The sequence below is a fragment of the Phoenix dactylifera genome, unplaced genomic scaffold (assembly GCF_009389715.1).
Source record: "Phoenix dactylifera cultivar Barhee BC4 unplaced genomic scaffold, palm_55x_up_171113_PBpolish2nd_filt_p 000333F, whole genome shotgun sequence".
NCBI lineage: Eukaryota > Viridiplantae > Streptophyta > Magnoliopsida > Arecales > Arecaceae > Phoenix > Phoenix dactylifera.
The window spans coordinates 497,460-519,195 of record NW_024067796.1 but is presented as its reverse complement, the minus strand read 5'-3'; the positions used below and the strand labels follow the sequence as shown (position 1 = coordinate 519,195).

General features: G+C 41.0%; 1 protein-coding gene across 3 annotated transcripts; it reads right to left on the bottom strand.

Moving 5' to 3' along the window:
• Positions 1–2,660: 2,660 nt before the first annotated feature.
• LOC103696414 (patatin-like protein 2) lies at positions 2,661–20,043 on the bottom strand. Of its 3 annotated transcripts, none has more exons than XM_039118318.1 (7): positions 19,801–20,042; positions 19,095–19,276; positions 17,976–18,162; positions 15,484–15,645; positions 15,107–15,409; positions 2,900–3,072; positions 2,661–2,794 (listed from the first exon to the last, which is right to left on the bottom strand). In XM_039118318.1, exons 1-7 carry the CDS (start codon positions 19,927–19,929, stop codon positions 2,704–2,706), a joined length of 1,227 nt encoding a protein of 408 aa, XP_038974246.1. In that variant the 5' UTR covers positions 19,930–20,042; the 3' UTR covers positions 2,661–2,703. The 3 variants fall into 3 exon arrangements, with proteins under 3 accessions (XP_038974246.1, XP_038974247.1, XP_038974248.1); XM_039118319.1 differs by having other exon boundaries at positions 19,095–19,224; positions 19,801–19,880; XM_039118320.1 differs by lacking the exon at positions 15,107–15,409 and having other exon boundaries at positions 19,801–20,043.
• Positions 20,044–21,736: the final 1,693 nt, after the last annotated feature.

Sequence of the window (21,736 nt, the reverse complement as noted above, 5' to 3'; positions counted from 1 at the left end):
GTCACTTGGATGTTGAAGAAAGCTACAAGACATAAAAGTTGGCAGAGAAATACCCAACGAGCAGGTAGCATGCAGTTCTCGTCAGCAATAAAAACTTGGAATTAATGCTCTCGTACGAGCCTAACAAGGAAGGGATTCAAATTTGGTGGCCGGACAATAACTGCACCTTCGTTGTAGGCTATGGAACAGTGAACAATCAAGGCCAATCAAGACTCGGAGAATTTGGTGCTCAATGTTATTTGAGACCTTTCATCGAACGGATTGTGCGCAAGAGTTCTGTTGCCGATTTTGGCCCAAAATGAAGCCAATCAAGACTACACGATGCTTTGAAATGCCTTTCCTGGATGATCAAGTGGTTTGAAGATGGCTGGGATCAAGGCACGAATCAAGTGCAATAAGAGGACCCGAGCACAAACCAGCAGAGAATGCTTCACTGATTTCAAACAAAGTCCGGCAAAGAATGAGACTTGGAGATGTACATTTAGTGATTAGGGAATGAGATCAATACATAAATGTTGGAAAAAATAGATTGATAGTTGGACAGACACAGATGCAAGGCTCTAATATCATGTTACAATAAGGCATGGGTTGTGAAAAATGATGTTGTTACATTAGAGTAACCTCAAGAGTATATATGACCATACTAGACCGGTAGTGAGGCTACCACCGAAGAGTAAATACCCAAACATATGCAGATATAAAATCTAGGTCTCCAACATTTTCTATGATATTTTATATCCATTAAATTTATCCGAACAGCTTATCAGAAACATTCTCCCCACCATTAGAATTTCCAAGGAAGGCCTAACTCACATAAAATACCCATTGGAACAAGATATATGCAAAGGGGCTTTAATAAATTTAGTCCTCCATCGGCTATGCACAAAGTTAATTTTGGATATTTATATAAGACCAAAGAATCCAAATAGCATCTTCCAACTAGCTTTTTTTGGATGATGTCCTAATTTATAACAATTAGTGCAAACCTGACTCATGGCCCATAGCAACGGCTCTAATCATGGCATTTTTTATTAGATTTATGGTATTCGTTATTTGATTTGAATGAATTTGGATGCTTTACTTTGGCAAGGACGCCAAAGCTTCAACTAGGTGAGTATGTGAGGAGCCGTGAGGGTGTGTATTTAATCTCATATCAACCATGCACATGATAGATTTCTGGTACTTATACAAAACTAAGGAACCAAAATAATATCTTCTGCTAGCTTTTTTAGATGAGGTTTTAGGTTATTACAAAATGAATTTAGATCTTTAGCTTGGTAAGAATGCTAGAAGGCATTTGTTTAGTCACACGTCAACTACGCACCAGATTTTTGATACTTATATAGTATAAAGAAACTCAAATAATAGCTTTACTTAGCCTTTTTAAGTAAGGCTCTGAATTGTTATAGAAATAGTATCAGAGTGGACTAGGTTCACGGCTCATGTAGATTGGAATACATTGCAGCACGAGTCCATATAGGCTAACCTTAGGCTAATCATAATATTTGTGATCGGATTTATGATACTTGCAAATAGATTTGAATAAATTTAGACCATTATCCTAGCAAGGACATCAAAGTTTAAACAAGAGAGAAGGGTTACGTTGGCTGTGAGGATCCCTATAGGATTGTGGTGTCCCGCATTTACTATAAACTGGGTAGATCCTGCATACTTATACAAAGGTAAGGAACTTAAATTATATTTTTTGGTTAGTCTTTGTCCATGAGGTCTGTAGGTTCATGTAAACTAGCACATACTACTAAAAGAGCCTATTTGGATTGACCACATGCTGATTGTGATGTTTATAATTAGATTTATGGTACTTGTGAATATATTTTCATCTTTTTGCTTGTCGTGAGGGCGTGCATTTACTCCCATATTGGCTATATATAAGACAGATTTTGGATACTTATGTAGAGCTGAAAAACCCAAATCATGCCTTCTTAGCCTTTTCGGATGATATCCTAGGTTGTTACAGTAATCTTATGAATAATTTAAAATTTTAAGCAAATTTTCTGGATGGATGCACAGCTTTTATATGGTTTTCTCTAAAAACACCATCATGTCCTTTTTTCTGTGCTTCATGTCCTTTTTGTAGTCCTTTATCAATGTGTATGTTGAACACTTTTTAACAGGAAACAAGTATTTTAGGGGACGGATGATAGTTTGGTATTCAAAAGTATTGCAAATATCTACTTACAATTGAATTAGAAATTGAATGGCTTGTCCTTCCCCTTCACAAATTGTTGTCATTTGAAATAATCACAGATGAAGGGAATCATAGAGTTAACACCAAGCCTGTTTTGACAATAAGACTCTGAAAATTGCCTCATATTTATCTTTAATCTTTAATTTTCTAATATAGAATGGGCGAAGTTTTTCACTTCATATTTGTCAGAAAAAAGAATTACTTCATATTTCTATCTTATAAACTAGGTATCTTTCTTCACTTAAATAAATGCATTCAACATAAACCAGGTTGCATACATCATTGACACAATTATTGCGCTTGGTACTACACGCTAGCGTATTTAACAGAATCATTGATGATAAACTTTTAAAAAAGAAACATTGATACTACGTTCATACGTTATTGAATTCTGCTGAGAACAGAGTCAACTTATTGTTGTCAAGCCATGACATATTTTTTCTTGGGTAACATCAAGCCATGGCATACAATTGCTATAAAAGAATCAAATTCAGCTACAGATAATATTTTTTCTCCTCTTTAGCTTTAGTGAGCGGTGATCTCATCTCTCGAAGCCTTCGTTCTCCAGACAGCATCTTAGCAAATCTACAATAAATATTCATTAAATTGTTAGTACCCTGTATCAGAAACTACACTTGAATGTATGTATGTATACACACAACAGGACATGCATTCACAAAACACACTCACCTTGTAAGAGCTTGCTCGTTGGTTTCTTCGGACAGCGGTTCACAAACGCCTGTCTCAAGATTTGTCCTGATAGCAGGTTTTTTAAGTATCTCTTGGCCGATCTTAACGAGACTATTCAAGTTTTTCTTTGTGGAGATATCGACAGAAGAAATGGTTCCGCTTAATGTGTCATCCTGTATTGTAAACAAATGAAATAATTTAGCAGTACTCAATGTGGAGCTTGAACCCTTGAGCCTCATTCTTACACAGATTGACAAGGTGCTCTCTCTCACACACACACACACACACACACACACACTCACACTCGTACACATACATGGACATGCTCTTTTGCCAACTGTGAGGACCGGCCCATTCAGCAGCCTATACCCAGTTGGGCCTGTGGGCTAGCCCAATGTAGCCAGCCATTTGGAGGTCGCCACCTCCTCTTTGGGGAGGTCCTACTGTCAATAGAGGGGATGGACAGCTGGCTGCTGGAAGGGACAGCTGCCAGCAGCTTGAGCAGTTACCATCATTTAAGAAACCCCAAACCCCCCTCTCTGTCCTCCTCCTCCTCCTCCCACAGAACGGAGTCTGAGTCTCAGAACCGTCGGCCTAGGCGTTGAAGCAAGGATCGTCGCTAGTACTCCCCAGAAGCTAGGTAAGCCCCCATGCCTTCTCTTCTCCTGATTTATTCAGAATAACAAAGAAAGAAACAAAGAAAGAAACAAAGGAAGAAAGAAGGGAGGAAGGGGGCTGCTGGCAGGCCGAGGGCCACCGGCGACGGCCACCGGCTTCGGCCGCGATTACTGTCGGCACGGGCGTCGGCTGCTGGCAGGCCGAGGGCGTGGCCGCAGGCTCAGTCACAGGCACGGCTGAGGACGCCGCGAGCCCGGCCACGGGCACCGCCGGCCATGGCCCGGCCCTCCCAAGCGCGCTTCCGTCTTTCACGGGAGAAGAATAGAGAGAGGAAGAAAGAGGGCTTGGGAGCGAGAGAGAATATGGGAGGTTTGAGAAGGAAAATCGAAGAAGAAGGAGAGGAGAGGAAAAGAAGAGAAGGAAGAGGGGACTCACCCGTGTGCGGCCGTGAGCGTCGCCGGCGCCGTTGGTCCCCTCCGCGGGCTCTTCCCCTCCCGAGCTTTCTCTCTCCTCCACAGGAAGAAGAGAGGGCCGACCGCCGCGGGCGTAGCCGGCGCCGTCGGCCTCAAGCCCCCCCACCCCCCCCCCCCCCCCCCCCCGAGCCTCGGCAGAGGGTCGCCCCTCTTCGGTCACAGAAGGCGAGAGAGGGGAAGGGGAGAAGAAGAAAGAACGGGAGGAGAAGGGGAAGCTTCGGGAAGGAGAAGAAAAGAAACAGTGAAGAAAAAGAAAGAAAAAGAAAAAGAAAAAGAAAAGAAAAGAAGAAAAAAAAAAGAGAAGAGAAAAGAAAAGAGTGGGTTAATGGGTCGGAATCGGGTTCGGGTCCGAAACCCGTTAAGCCCAATAATAAGAAATTGATTTAGCCAATTGAACCTGAACCCGAGCCTAATTAAATTGGGCTAAGTCTGGACGAGCCCAAACTGCAAATTGGGTCAAATCCGAACCGAATTAAGCCCAAATTGATTTGGGTCCGAACCCAATTAAATTGAGTTAGTTCCAGCAGACCCAATCTGGTTTTAAATCGAACCCCAAAGGCTTCAAATTGGACTTGGGCTAGATCCTTGGATGGGATCCAGGCAAGTAAGTTCATAGTGTGATGAACTGAGAAATTATATAATAAATAAATAGAAAATAATGTAATTCCTATGATGTTGTTTTAGGTAATTAAGGATTTGTCACCTGGATTTGAGAAATTTGAAAAGCGAATCACGGTAAGTAATCTATTTTAATTTTATTGTGGATCATGTGAGTACTATGTTTATTAAGATTTTAAAGTGTTATTCGTGTATATATTTCATGAATGGGTGTATTATAAAATGTAAGTAACCTATCCTAATCTTCTATGGATCATGCATGTAATTGACCTGTCCCAACTTTATTGTGAATTATGTATCTTGAGTTATGAATTATGCACATGTATATGAGTGGTATGTTCTAGCCATATAATGTATGATTATGCATGTATTGAGCTTATGCAGATTTTATTATGCATGCAAGATGAATTGGGTTACATTGCTATGTAATTGTGATATCCATATGAAATAAGATAATGAATTGCATCTAGTTATGTGCACTGCTTGCAAGGGGTACCTAAGGGTTTTTATTGCTACGGGCCGAATGCAACTGAGCCGGCCTTGCCAGTGGCCGATAATGACTGAGCCAGCCCCGCCAGTGGCCGACTAATAACTGAGCAGGCCCCGCCAGTGACCAATAATGAATTCGCCGTAGCATCTATGAGGTACTACCTATACGAAGCATTGTCTACTCTTAAGAGCTACTGACCCAATGTAACTGAGCCGGCCTTGCCAGTGGCCGAGAATGACTGAGCCAGCCCCGCCAGTGGCCGCCTAATAACTGAGCCGGTCTCGCCAGTGGCCAAGAATGACTTCGCAGTAGCATTTAAGAGCACGACCACGGCATGCCGGGGGCACGGTTTCATATGCATACTTTATGAAAATGATATTTGAAGCATGATCATGAGGCTCATTTCAGAGCCTGGGTATATGAGGCGGGTGTTTCCAAATCCTGCAGATGCGTTTTGGGGAGAAGCAAAATCGGTGAGGGGTGAAGGACGCTTGCGTGAAGCCCCGGAACCGGCCAACATCTGGCAGGGGAGCCCCGTGTTTCCCCCTCATGTGGGCCCGATAGTCACGTGCCCTGCGCAGGCGGGCCGTGACATTTATGAACGTGCCTGACCAAAGCATACATTGTTTTTCAACGGGTTTTTGAATATATCATTATGAAATGTTGTATTTTGCTATAACCGATATCTCCTTTAAATTGCATACATATTATGCCATGAAGATGATTAGTTAAATATGCATGTCAGCTTCTCAAACCCTGCATAAACATGGTTACCGTTATGTTCGATCCGGTAAGATTATGTATGATTACTTACTGAGCCGTGTAGCTCATATCCGTTCATTTACTTTTTCTTTCAGATCCTCACCACTGATAGCTGCCAGAGACACGTTAATTTGGTATCAGGGCTTCTGGGGTAAAGCAAGTATACTTTTGTGTACATAAACTATGTAGAAGCTCTGTATTTGGGTACTGACCAGCATGTTGTACTAAGAATGCTTTCATATGAAAAGATTCGGTTGGTTTGACTACCCTATTACCCAGGTATGAGGCTGCGTGCTATTGCGGGTAGTAGTCGGCAATAGCACGGCCGTGTCACGGATCCGGGTCCGGGGCGTGACATTTTCGTGGTATCAGAGCAATAGGTTAACCATGAGTAAAAATTTTAAGCTTTAATAAGGAAATGGGTAGTTAAGTCTCATTTAGTGAGATTCCGCATAACCGGAAAGGAAAGAAAAGATTTTATTGGTCGTATCATCGGTCAGTCACGAAAATTGCTTGACACAAATATTTTGACAGGTGATAATGAGCAACAAAAAGAAAGAAGCTAGGGCTAATACAAAGCCATTCTAGGGGCATGATTGTGACAGGTATGGTATTAGAGCTTAAGATTTAAGACTACTAAGGATTTTGGTGTTTTGAATCAGAATGCTAACGAGCCATGCCAAAATAAGAAAAAGCTATTTTGGAGATTTCTCGACGGAGTAATTTGTATTTTGGATTATGATTAAATTAGATTTTGACTGATGTTAAGTGGAATACTAGCCATGGAATATTAAAGTACATTGTGATTTTTTATGTATCAGTATATAGGTGATATTGGAAGTTTAACTTGGTACTGGGTACTGTGGATGATACTTCTAGTTTGAAGTTAATTATTTTGATGACAAGATAGGGTTTATTCATAAGTTGTTTAATGCTTGGATAAGGAAAGGTTTTATATTCTTCGGGGATGAAATTTGTATGACAATTATGCATGAAACTATTATATAGAAAGAAAGTATATTTGAGAATGAGATTTAAGAGTTTCTCCTTGTTTACTTGGAATGTGAAATATTAGATCTTTGCAAATTATAATGCAAGATTAATATTTTGATTGGAAGTCATTTAGTAAATTCCGAGAATAATTTTCAATGTTGAAGAATATTTTAGGCTCAAATGTTCTACTATGGATAAAGTGCAGTAGTTTGTGATCCTGTGATAAATCAATTAAATGAATATTAGTTGAAGTTTTGACCAAAAAAAAAAAAAAAAAGAGAGAAAATGATGATGACATGGGGTCATTAGGAAATGCGAGCGGAATCAGCAATAGAGTTGATATGGGAACAGGCCCAATAGCACATGATGTTTCAGGGGTTTGTACTTAGTGACCCTGCTTCTAAGATTTGAAGTAAACTATTTCATCTCTAATAGAAGGGCAATTATTAAATGCTTTCGTTTATCACTAAGAAGCAAGTTTAAATTGTTTCATGAGGAAGCTGAAAGTTATGGATGATAATTCCACATATCATCGTCTAGTGGAAAGAGTACAATAGAAGAAGATTTTTAAATAGAGATCTTACAACAAAAGTATACATCCTTTTCTTTTAACGGGGATGTGAGATCCAGAATCACCTTCTAGCAATGCTAAAGTAGGGCAGATTATTGTTCATGCAATTTAAAGATACCTAATATAAGATTGGGATATTGAGAAATAATTTTCAGAAGTTTACACAATTTCGAGCTTAAAATGTCCTAAGATGACTTGAGAGCTTATCTCGTATTAGGAAAGAAGGCTTATTTTCAATGAATGAAGTTGTTGAAAATGTAAAATTCATTTTAAAGCGTTGTCGCTTATTTAAGAGGATCTTATGTTGGGATACCCTTTCTTTGCTCGCTCATGGAAAAGTAAAAAGAAGTTTTGGCTAAGTAACATTCGATCAAGATGGAGGAAAGATTTGAAATGCAAATACAGATGAGGAATTAAATAGTTCTGTTTGTAGGCAAATAGTATGTTGATCAAAAGTTATTTGTGAATTCAAAGGAATTTGATCAGAATGCGCAGCGAAAACATAGTGATCTGAATTATTTATCTAAGTTGGCCAGAAGTATTATTCTTTTGATTCGGAAAGTTTTAATAACAAAAGATTTGATCTGTTTTCTTGTGTAGTAAGATTTTTCTTGATAAATAAAAGGAGAATGTTCTGATTTTTGGATAGCACTGTGCTATCCTAGATTCTCCAGTTTTATGTCATGCTAAGAAACTTCTTAGCATCTTTTGACATGAATTAATAGATCATCGATTTTGATCTTGGATCTAGAATATGTTGGTATGAACCTTCTCCCTCCTAAATTTGAAGCTTGAATTTTTTTAATTAATATCCATCCTTTATTTGATTGAAAGAAATTGAGGTTGTCAATTGACTTTGATGAATATCTATCAAGGGTGGATTGAAGTTGTTTATGATCTAATCTTGTGATAGATCGGGTAATCGAGAGCAGTTGATACTTTGACAAAGAAACTCGAAGTTCTTATTCAGAATTGAGATGTAGATTTTTGTGTATAAGAGAAAAGTTTGATTTAGATCACCTACCAAAAGAATCAAATCTGAAAATGTTAGACCTTATTCTTTTGATAAGATCTAATGATGAAACTGTATTGATGAATAGAATTATTGAAAAAAAAAAATTTGAATTAGAATTCTAATGGAGAAAAGTGTTGTTGATTCTCTGAATAATCTGGAGATAGCTATATAATTTCACCAGTGAGTTTTTCTATTGTGGCAATTCCTGGAAGATTTTGAGCATCTTAAATTTAGTATTAACAGATTGATGGTTCCTTAGGGCTTAGACCTGGAATGGCCCCTACACCTAGCTATAACATTTTCAATCTTTCTCTTCGAAAGGGGTTTGAGGTTTTGCTAGGATAAAGGTTGATCATTAAATTGTAGGCAAAGTTAAGAGAAGAAAGAGGATTATAGATTATGAAAAGTATTTGATGCTAATGCTCTCACCTATTTCTATTAACCCGATTACGACCGTTGTGTGGACTTAATCGAGAGCAATTAATTTCTTGGGCCAAGAATCATAGCATTTAAAATCTAAGGTGGAAGATTAGTCTTCTTTTGGAAGAGATCAAAGAACTCCTAAGTGTCGTAAGTGGAAAGGATTAAGTTTTGAGATGCCATAACTTTGTTTGTCATAATTTTTTTTTATGTCAAAAATTTTTAAGTAGGTACTTCGAGAGGGAGACTAATTGAGATCTTGAGGATGACGTGATTGTTGAGTACTTTTAAAGCCTGAGCCTTAAGTAAGTAAATTTCGAGGACGAAATTTCTTTTAAGGGGAGAAGAATGTGAGGACCGGCCCATTCAGCAGCCTATACCCAGTTGGGCCTTTGGGCTAGCCCAATGTAGCCAGCCATTTGGAGGTCGCCACCTCCTCCTTTGGGGAGGTCCTACTGTCAATAGAGGGGATGGACAGCTGGCTGCTGGAAGGGACAGCTGCCAGCAGCTTGAGCAGTTACCATCATTTAAGAAACCCCAAACCCCCCTCTCTGTCCTCCTCCTCCTCCTCCCACAGAACGGAGTCTGAGTCTCAGAACCGTCGGCCTAGGCGTTGAAGCAAGGATCGTCGCTAGTACTCCCCAGAAGCTAGGTAAGCCCCCATGCCTTCTCTTCTCCTGATTTATTCAGAATAACAAAGAAAGAAACAAAGAAAGAAACAAAGGAAGAAAGAAGGGAGGAAGGGGGCTGCTGGCAGGCCGAGGGCCACCGGCGACGGCCACCGGCTTCGGCCGCGATTACTGTCGGCACGGGCGTCGGCTGCTGGCAGGCCGAGGGCGTGGCCGCAGGCTCAGCCGCAGGCACGGCTGAGGACGCCGCGAGCCCGGCCACGGGCACCGCCGGCCATGGCCCGGCCCTCCCAAGCGCGCTTCCGTCTTTCACGGGAGAAGAATAGAGAGAGGAAGAAAGAGGGCTTGGGAGCGAGAGAGAATATGGGAGGTTTGAGAAGGAAAATCGAAGAAGAAGGAGAGGAGAGGAAAAGAAGAGAAGGAAGAGGGGACTCACCCGTGTGCGGCCGTGAGCGTCGCCGGCGCCGTTGGTCCCCTCCGCGGGCTCTTCCCCTCCCGAGCTTTCTCTCTCCTCCACAGGAAGAAGAGAGGGCCGACCGCCGCGGGCGTAGCCGGCGCCGTCGGCCTCAAGCCCCCCCCCCCCCCCCCCCTTGAGCCTCGGCAGAGGGTCGCCCCTCTTCGGTCACAGAAGGCGAGAGAGGGGAAGGGGAGAAGAAGAAAGAACGGGAGGAGAAGGGGAAGCTTCGGGAAGGAGAAGAAAAGAAACAGTGAAGAAAAAGAAAGAAAAAGAAAAAGAAAAAGAAAAGAAAAGAAGAAAAAAAAAAAGAGAAGAGAAAAGAAAAGAGTGGGTTAATGGGTCGGAATCGGGTTCGGGTCCGAAACCCGTTAAGCCCAATAATAAGAAATTGATTTAGCCAATTGAACCTGAACCCGAGCCTAATTAAATTGGGCTAAGTCTGGACGAGCCCAAACTGCAAATTGGGTCAAATCCGAACCGAATTAAGCCCAAATTGATTTGGGTCCGAACCCAATTAAATTGAGTTAGTTCCAGCAGACCCAATCTGGTTTTAAATCGAACCCCAAAGGCTTCAAATTGGACTTGGGCTAGATCCTTGGATGGGATCCAGGCAAGTAAGTTCATAGTGTGATGAACTGAGAAATTATATAATAAATAAATAGAAAATAATGTAATTCCTATGATGTTGTTTTAGGTAATTAAGGATTTGTCACCTGGATTTGAGAAATTTGGAAAGCGAATCACGGTAAGTAATCTATTTTAATTTTATTGTGGATCATGTGAGTACTATGTTTATTAAGATTTTAAAGTGTTATTCGTGTATATATTTCATGAATGGGTGTATTATAAAATGTAAGTAACCTATCCTAATCTTCTATGGATCATGCATGTAATTGACCTGTCCCAAGTTTATTGTGAATTATGTATCTTGAGTTATGAATTATGCACATGTATATGAGTGGTATGTTCTAGCCATATAATGTATGATTATGCATGTATTGAGCTTATGCAGATTTTATTATGCATGCAAGATGAATTGGGTTACATTGCTATGTAATTGTGATATCCATATGAAATAAGATAATGAATTGCATCTAGTTATGTGCACTGCTTGCAAGGGGTACCTAAGGGTTTTTATTGCTACGGGCCGAATGCAACTGAGCCGGCCTTGCCAGTGGCCGATAATGACTGAGCCAGCCCCGCCAGTGGCCGACTAATAACTGAGCAGGCCTCGCCAGTGACCAATAATGAATTCGCCGTAGCATCTATGAGGTACTACCTATACGAAGCATTGTCTACTCTTAAGAGCTACTGACCCAATGTAACTGAGCCGGCCTTGCCAGTGGCCGAGAATGACTGAGCCAGCCCCGCCAGTGGCCGCCTAATAACTGAGCCGGTCTCGCCAGTGGCCAAGAATGACTTCGCAGTAGCATTTAAGAGCACGACCACGGCATGCCGGGGGCACGGTTTCATATGCATACTTTATGAAAATGATATTTGAAGCATGATCATGAGGCTCATTTCAGAGCCTGGGTATATGAGGCGGGTGTTTCCAAATCCTGCAGATGCGTTTTGGGGAGAAGCAAAATCGGTGAGGGGTGAAGGACGCTTGCGTGAAGCCCCGGAACCGGCCAACATCTGGCAGGGGAGCCCCGTGTTTCCCCCTCATGTGGGCCCGATAGTCACGTGCCCTGCGCAGGCGGGCCGTGACATTTATGAACGTGCCTGACCAAAGCATACATTGTTTTTCAACGGGTTTTGAATATATCATTATGAAATGTTGTATTTTGCTATAACCGATATCTCCTTTAAATTGCATACATATTATGCCATGAAGATGATTAGTTAAATATGCATGTCAGCTTCTCAAACCCTGCATAAACATGGTTACCGTTATGTTCGATCCGGTAAGATTATGTATGATTACTTACTGAGCCGTGTAGCTCATATCCGTTCATTTACTTTTTCTTTTCAGATCCTCACCACTGATAGCTGCCAGAGACACGTTAATTTGGTATCAGGGCTTCTGGGGTAAAGCAAGTATACTTTTGTGTACATAAACTATGTAGAAGCTCTGTATTTGGGTACTGACCAGCATGTTGTACTAAGAATGCTTTCATATGAAAAGATTCGGTTGGTTTGACTACCCTATTACCCAGGTATGAGGCTGCGTGCTATTGCGGGTAGTAGTCGGCAATAGCACGGCCGTGTCACGGATCCGGGTCCGGGGCGTGACACCAACGACAACAGAATTATTTTAAATTCATGTTCCTTTGACTGGCATAAAGAAGTTTTATAATTTTTATGCGTTTGATATAACAATGAAGAATTTACTCAAATGGTCAATTACAGAAAATACATTAAGTCATACAATACTTCAAGTCTAATAAGGACTAGAGGTTGTGTATGTTTTTTATCTAGCAAGAAACAGAGCATCCTATGATATAATATATACCAAAAAATTTTGACTCACCAATTACTAATTGCTTCTCAGTATCATGATGCTACACTTTGCAAAAGCACCTGTTAAATATCTTAACGAAAAATGCACTAAAGCAGTAATATTTATTAAAGGATCCTTCTCTTACACTTTACTGATATTGAAAACAATTACTTGTTAATGGGTGTTCTGAGAACCAAGGTGGGAGGAAGATTGACAGAAATTCAGATGAGGGCAGCAGGAATCTAGGTGTAATACCCTAGAAAAAAAAAAAAAAAAGGTTGACAGGCCGGCCCGAAAAGACCGGGCCCATTCCCCTTATTACGATCGTGCCTTAGGCACGTTCGTGGAAGGGGGGCTGAAACGCGTTGGGGGTAACCGCCGGAGAAGAGGGATCGTGGGGGGGAGGCGGTGGATTTCGTGAGCCGGCCGGTCAAGGAGGAGCCTTAAAGCCTCTCCTCCCTTCAAGAAGAACCCCACGAATTGGGAGAAGAAACTTTGGATCCGTGCGCGTTGGTCCGAGTTGCTCACTCAAGATTTCTCCACCGATTTCTCGCCGGAAGGGTCGCCAGAGCATCCCGTCGGACTAAGGTAAGCCCTTGTGCTTCATTTCTTGGATTTGGGGCGGTGTTGATGGGGTTTTAGGCCGGTGAAACCGTCGGAGAGGGATCCGAAATAGGGTACCCCTGTTTCGGCCTCTCTCTTCCAGATTTTGCCGCCGCCGGCCGCCGGTTGGCTGAGATCCATGGCATATGGGGTGTTGATTTGGACTGAGAAGGGATTGTGAGGGACTTCTAGGGTTTTAGTTGGGGATGGGGAGAGGTGGACCGAGGTCTCCTTCCTCGTGATCCCATCTCCTTTCCTTCCTCTCGTTGGTTGGCCGCCGGCCGGCGACGACGGTGGGAGCTGAGCCACTGTGACTGTCGTTAGGTGAATGCCGAGCCACCATCATGGTGGTCTTCGATTGATGATGCAGGAGGGGGGAACCCTTTCGGTTCTTGGGGGGATGACGAAGAAGAGGAGACCTCTTCTTCTTCTCTCTTTCTTTTGGCCGGCCACCATCGCCGGTGACTGCAGCAGAGGCGGCCGGCGATGGTTCGGCCAGTGGTGGCCAAGGGTGGGGAAGGTGAGGGCACAGCCACCATGGCTGTTGCCCTTGGACCAAAGAGATGGAGGATGGGAGAGGTACTCCCATCCGTGAAGGAAGAAGGGAAGGGAAGAACCCTTCTCTCTCATCCACCCTTTTCTTGGTCTCTTCATCGAGACTGGCCATCGTCGCCGGCATGGCAGCAGCCACGGCTGGCGACGACATTGTCGGTGGTACAAGGGTGGGAGTCGGGCCACCCCGACTGCCCTAAATCTGGAGGGATTGAGATGTTTGGGGACCTGGTGATGGACCCCATAGTAGATGTAAATTATGGTTTAAAATATTTAAATATTAAATAATTTAGTTGTGATTTATAATTGATGTTGTAGGGGAAGAGTCAGCGGTGCCAGGAGGTTTTGATCAGGAGACTCAACACCCTAGCTCGTAGGTTATGATTCGGACCCATATTTGAGTCAGTCTACAAATTCCTGTAAGAATCCCTACATCTGAGCACCTCTATGCATATATTTGATTTATTGTTGGATTTATTTTATAATTATGTTGTTATTTATTTTATGAGCTCATATGGCACATATGAGGTGTGCATTTTGTTTATTATGAAAATATTGAAATAATTAAATTGGGAAGAATTAACGTATTTTTGAGAATTTATGAAAGTATGTGATGTGATTGAAATGTGAGTAAATATGTAAAACTAAACATGTAAAATGGGTTGGACTAACCTTCTCATGAGATAGCCTCTACGAGCTTATGCGTAGGATAGCTGCCACGAGCTGATGCATGGGATAGCCTCTACGAGCTTATGCATATGATAGCCTCCACGGGCTTACGCATGGGATAGCTGCCACGAGCTTATGCGTGGGATTTGTACAGTATTGGACTAGGTTATGATCTTGGTTAGTCTAAAGCCAGAAGTGAAAAATCTTAAAACTTGGGAATCAGAGCAATACGAAAGTGGATCACATAATGTGTAAAAAGGATTTATGTATATGTACTGGTTATATATACTTGTTGTTTGTTGAGCTTTTGAATGATGAAATGACATTTATTTGTTGCTTTGATTATTTTATTATTATTACTGTGTGGGGCTGTTGGAATTCTTACTAAGCTGGAAAAACTCATACTACTCTTACTTTCTTTTTCAAAGGCACTGGATTTGTAGAATCCATCGGGTGGGACGATAAGTGAGATCGATATGGAGTCTAACTGCTAGATAGTTGGAAGTTAATTTATCTTTTGTTTATGGACATTTGAAATTATGTAATTAATCAGTACATTTTAGTTGGATTTGATTTAATTACATAAATCATTTATTTTGGCATTTATGTGAATATTGTACCTTTTAGGCCTTACATGATCTCTAGGGTTTTACTTTAGGGATTATGTGGCCGTGTCACGTGGTCAACCCGAGTGATGGGTTTGGGGCGTAACACTAGCTCATAATGTACAGCAGATGATTCTACCAACTTAAGCAAATATCACCCTTAATAATTTGTTAATTGTTGTGATACTTTTTGAGGAGCACTTTCGATAGAATGGGCACTATTATTCTGAGATGTGATTTAATTGCCTCTAAGTACATCAATGAACCTTTCTAAGAAGAAAATTGTTACCTGAATGCGCAAGTATCTAGATTGGGAATGCAAGGCTTGGAAGACCACAGATAGATGGATATCAACCATATCCCCACTTGCTTGAGTAAAGGCGTCAATTAATGGATTTGAGCCACCACTTAACAACCAACCTAGAATTCCCCATTTCCTGGCTTCTTTAGCATCAAACTTCTCCTCGTTCTTTTGTGTGCCTGTTCCTATTGAGATCACTAAAAATCTGCCATAGTCTGTGGGCTTAATTGGAAAGAAATCTTGGTTCCCTTTGAAAATCTCCTTTGTTACTTCTCCCATAGCAACTAATGCCTGTATTGAAAATTTAGTGCAAATGTATAAAATTATCATATAAAGGGAATTCAGAGGCTCTTATGTCAAACTACCGGATTATTAGCTGCAACGCCACCATCAATTAAGTTGAACTCTCTCAGCTTTCCCTCAGAATCCTTGGTTTCGAAGTTGTGGGCCGGAAGGTAAGTTGGTGCAGCAGATGTGCTAATGCAAATATCAGACAAATGAGCATCCAGCAAACCATTATTTTTCACCTGCAGATAAACATCCCTTGTTAAATATTTGAAAAGGATACTATGATGAAGTAGTTTGGGTATTCCACATTAGTAAACAGTTGGTCAAATGAAGCCAACCATTTTAAAAAGGGATTTCTTTAATTAATCATAGCCAAAAATGCTTGTTGTCATATTATTTTTTCCCCCCTTAATTAAAAGAACGATAAGTATAACATAGTTTGCAGTTAGGTTTGAATTGCTAATCCTTAGTTTTGTTTAAGATTGTGTGATCCTATGAGAAACTAAGGCAATGGAGGTATAGTTATAAGTCATAGGTGTAAAGTAGGATCACTTATCAAGTTTCCAGTGAAGATCGGCTTCCAGTGACCATGGTCCGGTCAGTTCTCTCCTTGATCCCCATTTACTTACTCTCCAATGCTTTCATCCTAGTGTCGGTTCTGAGGTCTCTTGAGCAGCTATTCAGAAATTTTATTTGGGGTAGGCATAGAGGCAGAGGAGGTATTCATATGCTAGTATGGGAGGTGGTGTGTCAGCCTACTAGGGTTGGGGGTGTAGTCCTTAGTAGAGAGACGGGAGGTGTTAGCGGCCCGACATGTCGCGAGATTTATACTCGAGCTTGATAGTATGTGGTCCTCGTTGATGAGGGCGAAGTATGGAGTGTTGGTGCCTGGAGTGAGAGCCGCTCGTTGCTACTCACCACTATGGAGGGAGATGTGTGCCAGAGTTATGCTGGTCCTTCCAAAGATTAGATGGGCCATTGGGGACGGCCGGTCCATCGATGTTTTGGAGGATTGCTGGGTGACTGCGCAGCCGCTTAGCCGTCTGCCGACCATGGTGGATTCGGGACGACTGGCGGGCCACACGGTTAGTGATTTGATGGTTTCAGAGGAGAGCCGATGGAGGGAGGAGCTAGTTCGGGCGGCTTTTGGGGATCACTTGGTGGAGATGGTCTTGGCTCTTCCAGTGCCTGTATGGGGGGAGACTAATAGGCTAGTGTGGGCATCGACGGGGCGGTCGCAGGTGCATGCAAGGAATATACAGGCTTTGTTTAGGAGGGAGCCAGTGCGGCAGATCAAGGGAGGATGGATTTGGAGGATGCGGATTCATCCGCGGGTGGCGCTCTTCTTTTGGAAGGTGGCATGGGGATACCTTCCTACCAAGAGCGTGCTAGTTAGGCGGGGCATGCAAATCCCTCTATGTTGCGAGGTGTGCACAGACTCTAAGGAGACTATTGGGCATACTCTTCTGTAGTGTCCCAGGGCCAGGGAGATATGAAGGAGGTCTCCAGTCCCTCTTTCTCAATCGGTGGCATCGGTACAGGATCTGCTGCAGTTGCTGAGAGACTCCTTTCGGAGCCCTCGATCCGTTGAGGCATGGGTACTTAGAGCATATCTGGCCTACCACATTTAGTTAGACAGGAATGTGGGCTTGTTTGAGGGCAAGAGGCCTTCTCCGAGATTGGTGGTAGTCAGAGCAGTGCTTCAGGCCGAGGAGGTTACTTCATGCGCTGCTATATGTTCTCTTGGGATGGCCAGGGACATCTGAGGTACTCACTTCGCTGCTACAGCATCCAGATTTGCTCTTGTTTCTTGGGTGCCCCCACCTCCTAGTTTTCTCAAGGTGAACTTTGACAGTCGCGGCAGATGGGAGGTCTGGAGGTGTTGGATTTGTGATCAGAGATCATCGTGGCAATTTGGTAGTAGCAGGGGGTCGACGCACGCCAAGCCTTACCGTTGTGGGGCAGAGCTTCGAGCAGCCTGGGAGGGGATATCATATGCGAGGCGAGTGCTCGGCCCTGAGCAGGTGTACATTGAGGGTGACTCATTTATGGTGATCGAGTGGATACGGGGTGCGGACATGTATGGAGATGGTCACCCACTCATTCGTGAGACACGTAGGCTAGTAGTGGAGTTGGGTATGTACCAGGTAGCACATGTTTTCCGGAAGGCAAATAGGGTAGCAGACTGGGTCGCCTCCTATGTTGCACGACATTCTAGGGAGTTCTTATGAACGCCCACAGTAGGGCTCCTACCCCTATTGTACTTTTTTACTTTCTTCTGACTTTGCAGGATATACTCACGTTAGAGCTATATAAATTGCCGTTTTTACTAAAAAAAAAGATCGGCTTAATTAGGTTTCTACTTATTTTAAAATCACTTTTGCTTGAGTTTTATATATTTCTTTATGCAAAAGCATCCTTTTGGCTTTAAAGGACAGAAAACAATTTATTTAAACATCACCAAGCATACTTGCCCTTATCCTTTTTAAAGTATGTTCAGGAGTACTTGCTCTAAAGGAAATTTTTAACAATTAGATCGCAGAAAGAATGGAAAAGAAAGCAGACAAACCTCATAGGATGAGAAGATGGTTGGTTGGAGTTTCTTGATATCAAATGTTGGTATAACCACATTTGTCAGGGTCTGGTGCAACTTCAAGGTTCCTAATTTTTCCTTTATAATCCGATGAAGATACTTTCCATCATATTTGGGTCCTAGGAATAGCTTGATTTTTTCAAAGGCTCCAGCAACAGAATCCCTGTTATATGCAACAAGATACATTCATAAAACAGGAATTACGGATGCTAGGGTTTTCCGAGCTACACACACAAATATATAGACATAGATCCATACATACATACATACAACATAGCAAGAGAGTTTTATGCTTGTGGGAGCATACCATACCATGAAAACAATCTATTTTACTTTCATTTCAGATATGGGATATGGTTAAAAGACCATAAAACTAATGATTTTTATTTTTTTAGCCAATTTAAATGTCATAGATCATTACTATTGGTGTTGATTTTTATTTTGCGAGGTCTTTTATTGTTTCTAACTAGGAAGCATTTGAAACCAAATGCTTTCAAAAGTATCCCAGCTTAACCCTCTCTCCCTCTCTCTCTCTCTCTCTCGCTCTCGAGATATATATATATATATATATATATATATATATATATATATATATATATATATATATATATATATATATATATATATATATATATATATATATATATATATATATATATATATTAAGATATATAGAGAGTCAAGATCAAGTTACACCTAGTATAACTCTAAGTTTCATCCTTTTTTGAATTAAATGATAAGGGTCCTAGCCATTAGATGTGATCCACTCTATCTAAACCGCTCATACACCAAAAATCATATAATTTGGATTTACTTATATTGTTCAAATTTTAATCACTTGATGTATAGGCTCGAGATCTCTAAATTATATAATTTTTCTATGTAAGTTATTTAGAGATAGTAGATCATTTCTAACAGCTCGGATTATCAATATGGGATTCCATTCATCCAGTTCAAAATAGGTGTAACTCTGTATATATTTTGAAAAGCTTATCATTTAGTTTACTAAGAAGCATTTAGGACTAAATGCGCTCGAGTATGAATACCTACAAGAAATAAAGTTAGATCTAGAATGATGTATTGGATATGTGATACCATGGCTGTGGGAAGATCTTAGGGCAATGCTCGAGGTAAAATTCCTTAATATCTTTAGCTGCAAAGATTGGGCGATTCTTCGCATTTGGTGCAGCTAGCATGGCAGTTACTAGGCCACCAGTGCTTGTTCCTGCAATCACATCGAAATAGTCTGCTAGTCTTGCATCCAAACCATCAAGAGCCTAAAAAAGTAGGCAAAATAATTATCTTGGAGTTACTAACTATATCACAAATCACAAAGGAAAAAACTATTTAAATGGAGTTTAGTATACTTTATAACAAAAATATTTCTCATTGACCCATCAATCACTGAAGCCTGCAATGTTTGCGAATGGCCCTTGAGAATGTGGTCATGGCATAATCATGATTATGGAATAAAAACAAATCTCTCAATAAAAAGGAAGGAGATTGGCTTTTGAAAGGAATGATCAGGACTCCAAAAATTGTTTAACATACTTGATCAACATATCTAGCTTGTGTTTATAAGATTTTATCAAGTTGCCAACTAATTCGCTAATCTGGCTACGTAAAAAAATGATGTCAAATTTATGAAATGGTTCCACTTGATGAATATAGGTCATACCATACAAGTTTCTTTTTTTTTCTTTTTTTTTCTTTTTCTTTTTTGAGGAAAGAGCATACCATACATGAAAGTTCGATCCAACTGGAGGCTACGTAAGTATATTAGTTATATTAGTTCATATACCTGAAGCTGTTCCTCCAAGAAGGCGAGTATTATAGCGGGAATTATCCCTCTAATGCCACCTCCATCGATGCTAAGAATAGTGATCAGGTTCCCATATGTTGGAGGCTGGATTTGAACTATATCAGACATGGCAACTTCTTTAAACAATTGCTCGCGAATGGGATTGGATCAAGGTGAAGGAAGAAGTGATGACGGACCCTAAGAGCAGATTGCTGGAGCTCCTGGCATTGCCAAGCTCTCGCAGTTGGCATATATATAGACTTCAGGATTAATAACACGCAAACGATAAATAAGTCCTTTTACTAGTCTATCTCATTTATTATGGTCAAGTCTAAGCTTTGGAAGTTGATGTCACAAGACAACTTTTGAAGCAGTCTATGCTCCCATTTCAAAGGATGACCACCCAAAGCTTCCTCTCAACTTGAGAACGGAGAGAAGAGCTTATTTTATGCATTGATTTTTATGCAGTTACAATAGGGTGTAATGACAAGGCTACTAGTGGGCTATTTTATGGTATATAAATGTTAATCAAGTTGAGCAGTTTGTTTTGGTATGGCAAATTTCCTTCTTAGACCTGGTCTCCGTTAAGTTATTAGCAAGGAACCAGTAACGTGGTCTAGGGAAATTTTTGACTCAATCCATTAGCATTTTGGCTTTTCTTTTATAAAAAAAATCAAGATGGTTGATAATTGGATTGTCCGCCCAAGTTAGCATTCAAACTTTGCATTGCTCTAATCGGAAGTGACGATGGGTGCAGATGAGCTGAGCTAAGTTTAGTTTGCTCAAGCTTGGTTTGTCTTTGCTTTTGGGATCATATTTTTTTTTTTTAATGATATTGGAGCAAATGACTCATGATTGAGAAAACTTGTCATGGTTTGTTGGGTAGAGAGAATTGATGCCTATAAAATAAGAGAAGACACGTGATCATAAGAATGGTACTCCGTTTGAAGGGGGAAAAAAAAGTTTGTGGATATCCAAATTAACTGTAGAACAGCAATACTGGTGATATCTGTTTGAGGTGGCAAGGGAAGCGTGTTGGAAAGCTAGGCGTCGCTCCCTAGCTTTTCTCTTAGAAGGTTTAGTCTGGAAGAAATTTGATCGGATTATTATATTGGATGATTATTAGGCCTTAGTGCCAATGGAGAGTCCTTAAATCGTAGAATGATAGTGGTTATTAATATTTGTTCCTTCTGATATGCCAAAAGTTTTATGAACGCGATAAGTTTTGCTAGATGCAACCATTCTAATTGTGCATGCAGATAGCTGAGTCAGGGGTTTGGGGTTCCAATGGCAATATAAAACAATGTATCAAGATAGTATTTATCAAAATTTAGTGTTGCTATAGATGGAAGAATAAGGATCAAAGTTTCCCTAGTCCTGAGCTTTTGTATTTTAAATTATATCTTGGGATGAGAACCACTAGGATCAAGGGTTGTTGGTCTATAATGAAAAAATTAATATTTTCTAATGGATTATATGAAGAATGCGCTCCATCTGGCGACATTGGAAGGTTTGCTCTATTAGAATAGGCCTGAATAGGCTGAAGCCGGCAGGCCTAGCTGACTTCAGCCTATACCTTCCTCTCCTCTTTCTCTTTACATCCGCTCCCTCTTTCTCCCTCTTTTCTAGTCTTACCTTGCTGGAGTTCCAAGACTGTACCTTTTATTCTCTCAGTAAAAGCTGTCTAGACCTCTCCATCTAACTTTTGCTCTTAAAACTATAAAAACAAGAAAAGGAGGTGAATTCATACGTAACTCCAAATGCTGCTCTGCTCAAGAGAATCTCTTAAGATGGTGCATGGATAAGCCCAAGTCAATATATTTACCATGTTCTCTTAATTTGGCATTAATTTTTTGTTGGAAGAAAATAAAACCTCCAAAAGACTACTAACCGTAGATAATAAACATAGAACTTCAAAAAAATCTTTAAAATAAAA

Excerpts from the sequence above, each read along its gene's own strand:
- LOC103696414 (XM_039118318.1), bottom strand. The coding sequence starts at position 19,929 with ATGTCTGATATAGTTCAAATCCAGCCTCCAACATATGGGAACCTGATC. Across the intron at positions 15,646-17,975 it reads CCATCTTCTCATCCTATGAG|GTGAAAAATAATGGTTTGCT; the intron begins GTTTGTCTGCTT and ends GTTTATCTGCAG. Across the intron at positions 15,410-15,483 it reads GCGTTGCAGCTAATAATCCG|GCATTAGTTGCTATGGGAGA; the intron begins GTAGTTTGACAT and ends TTTTCAATACAG.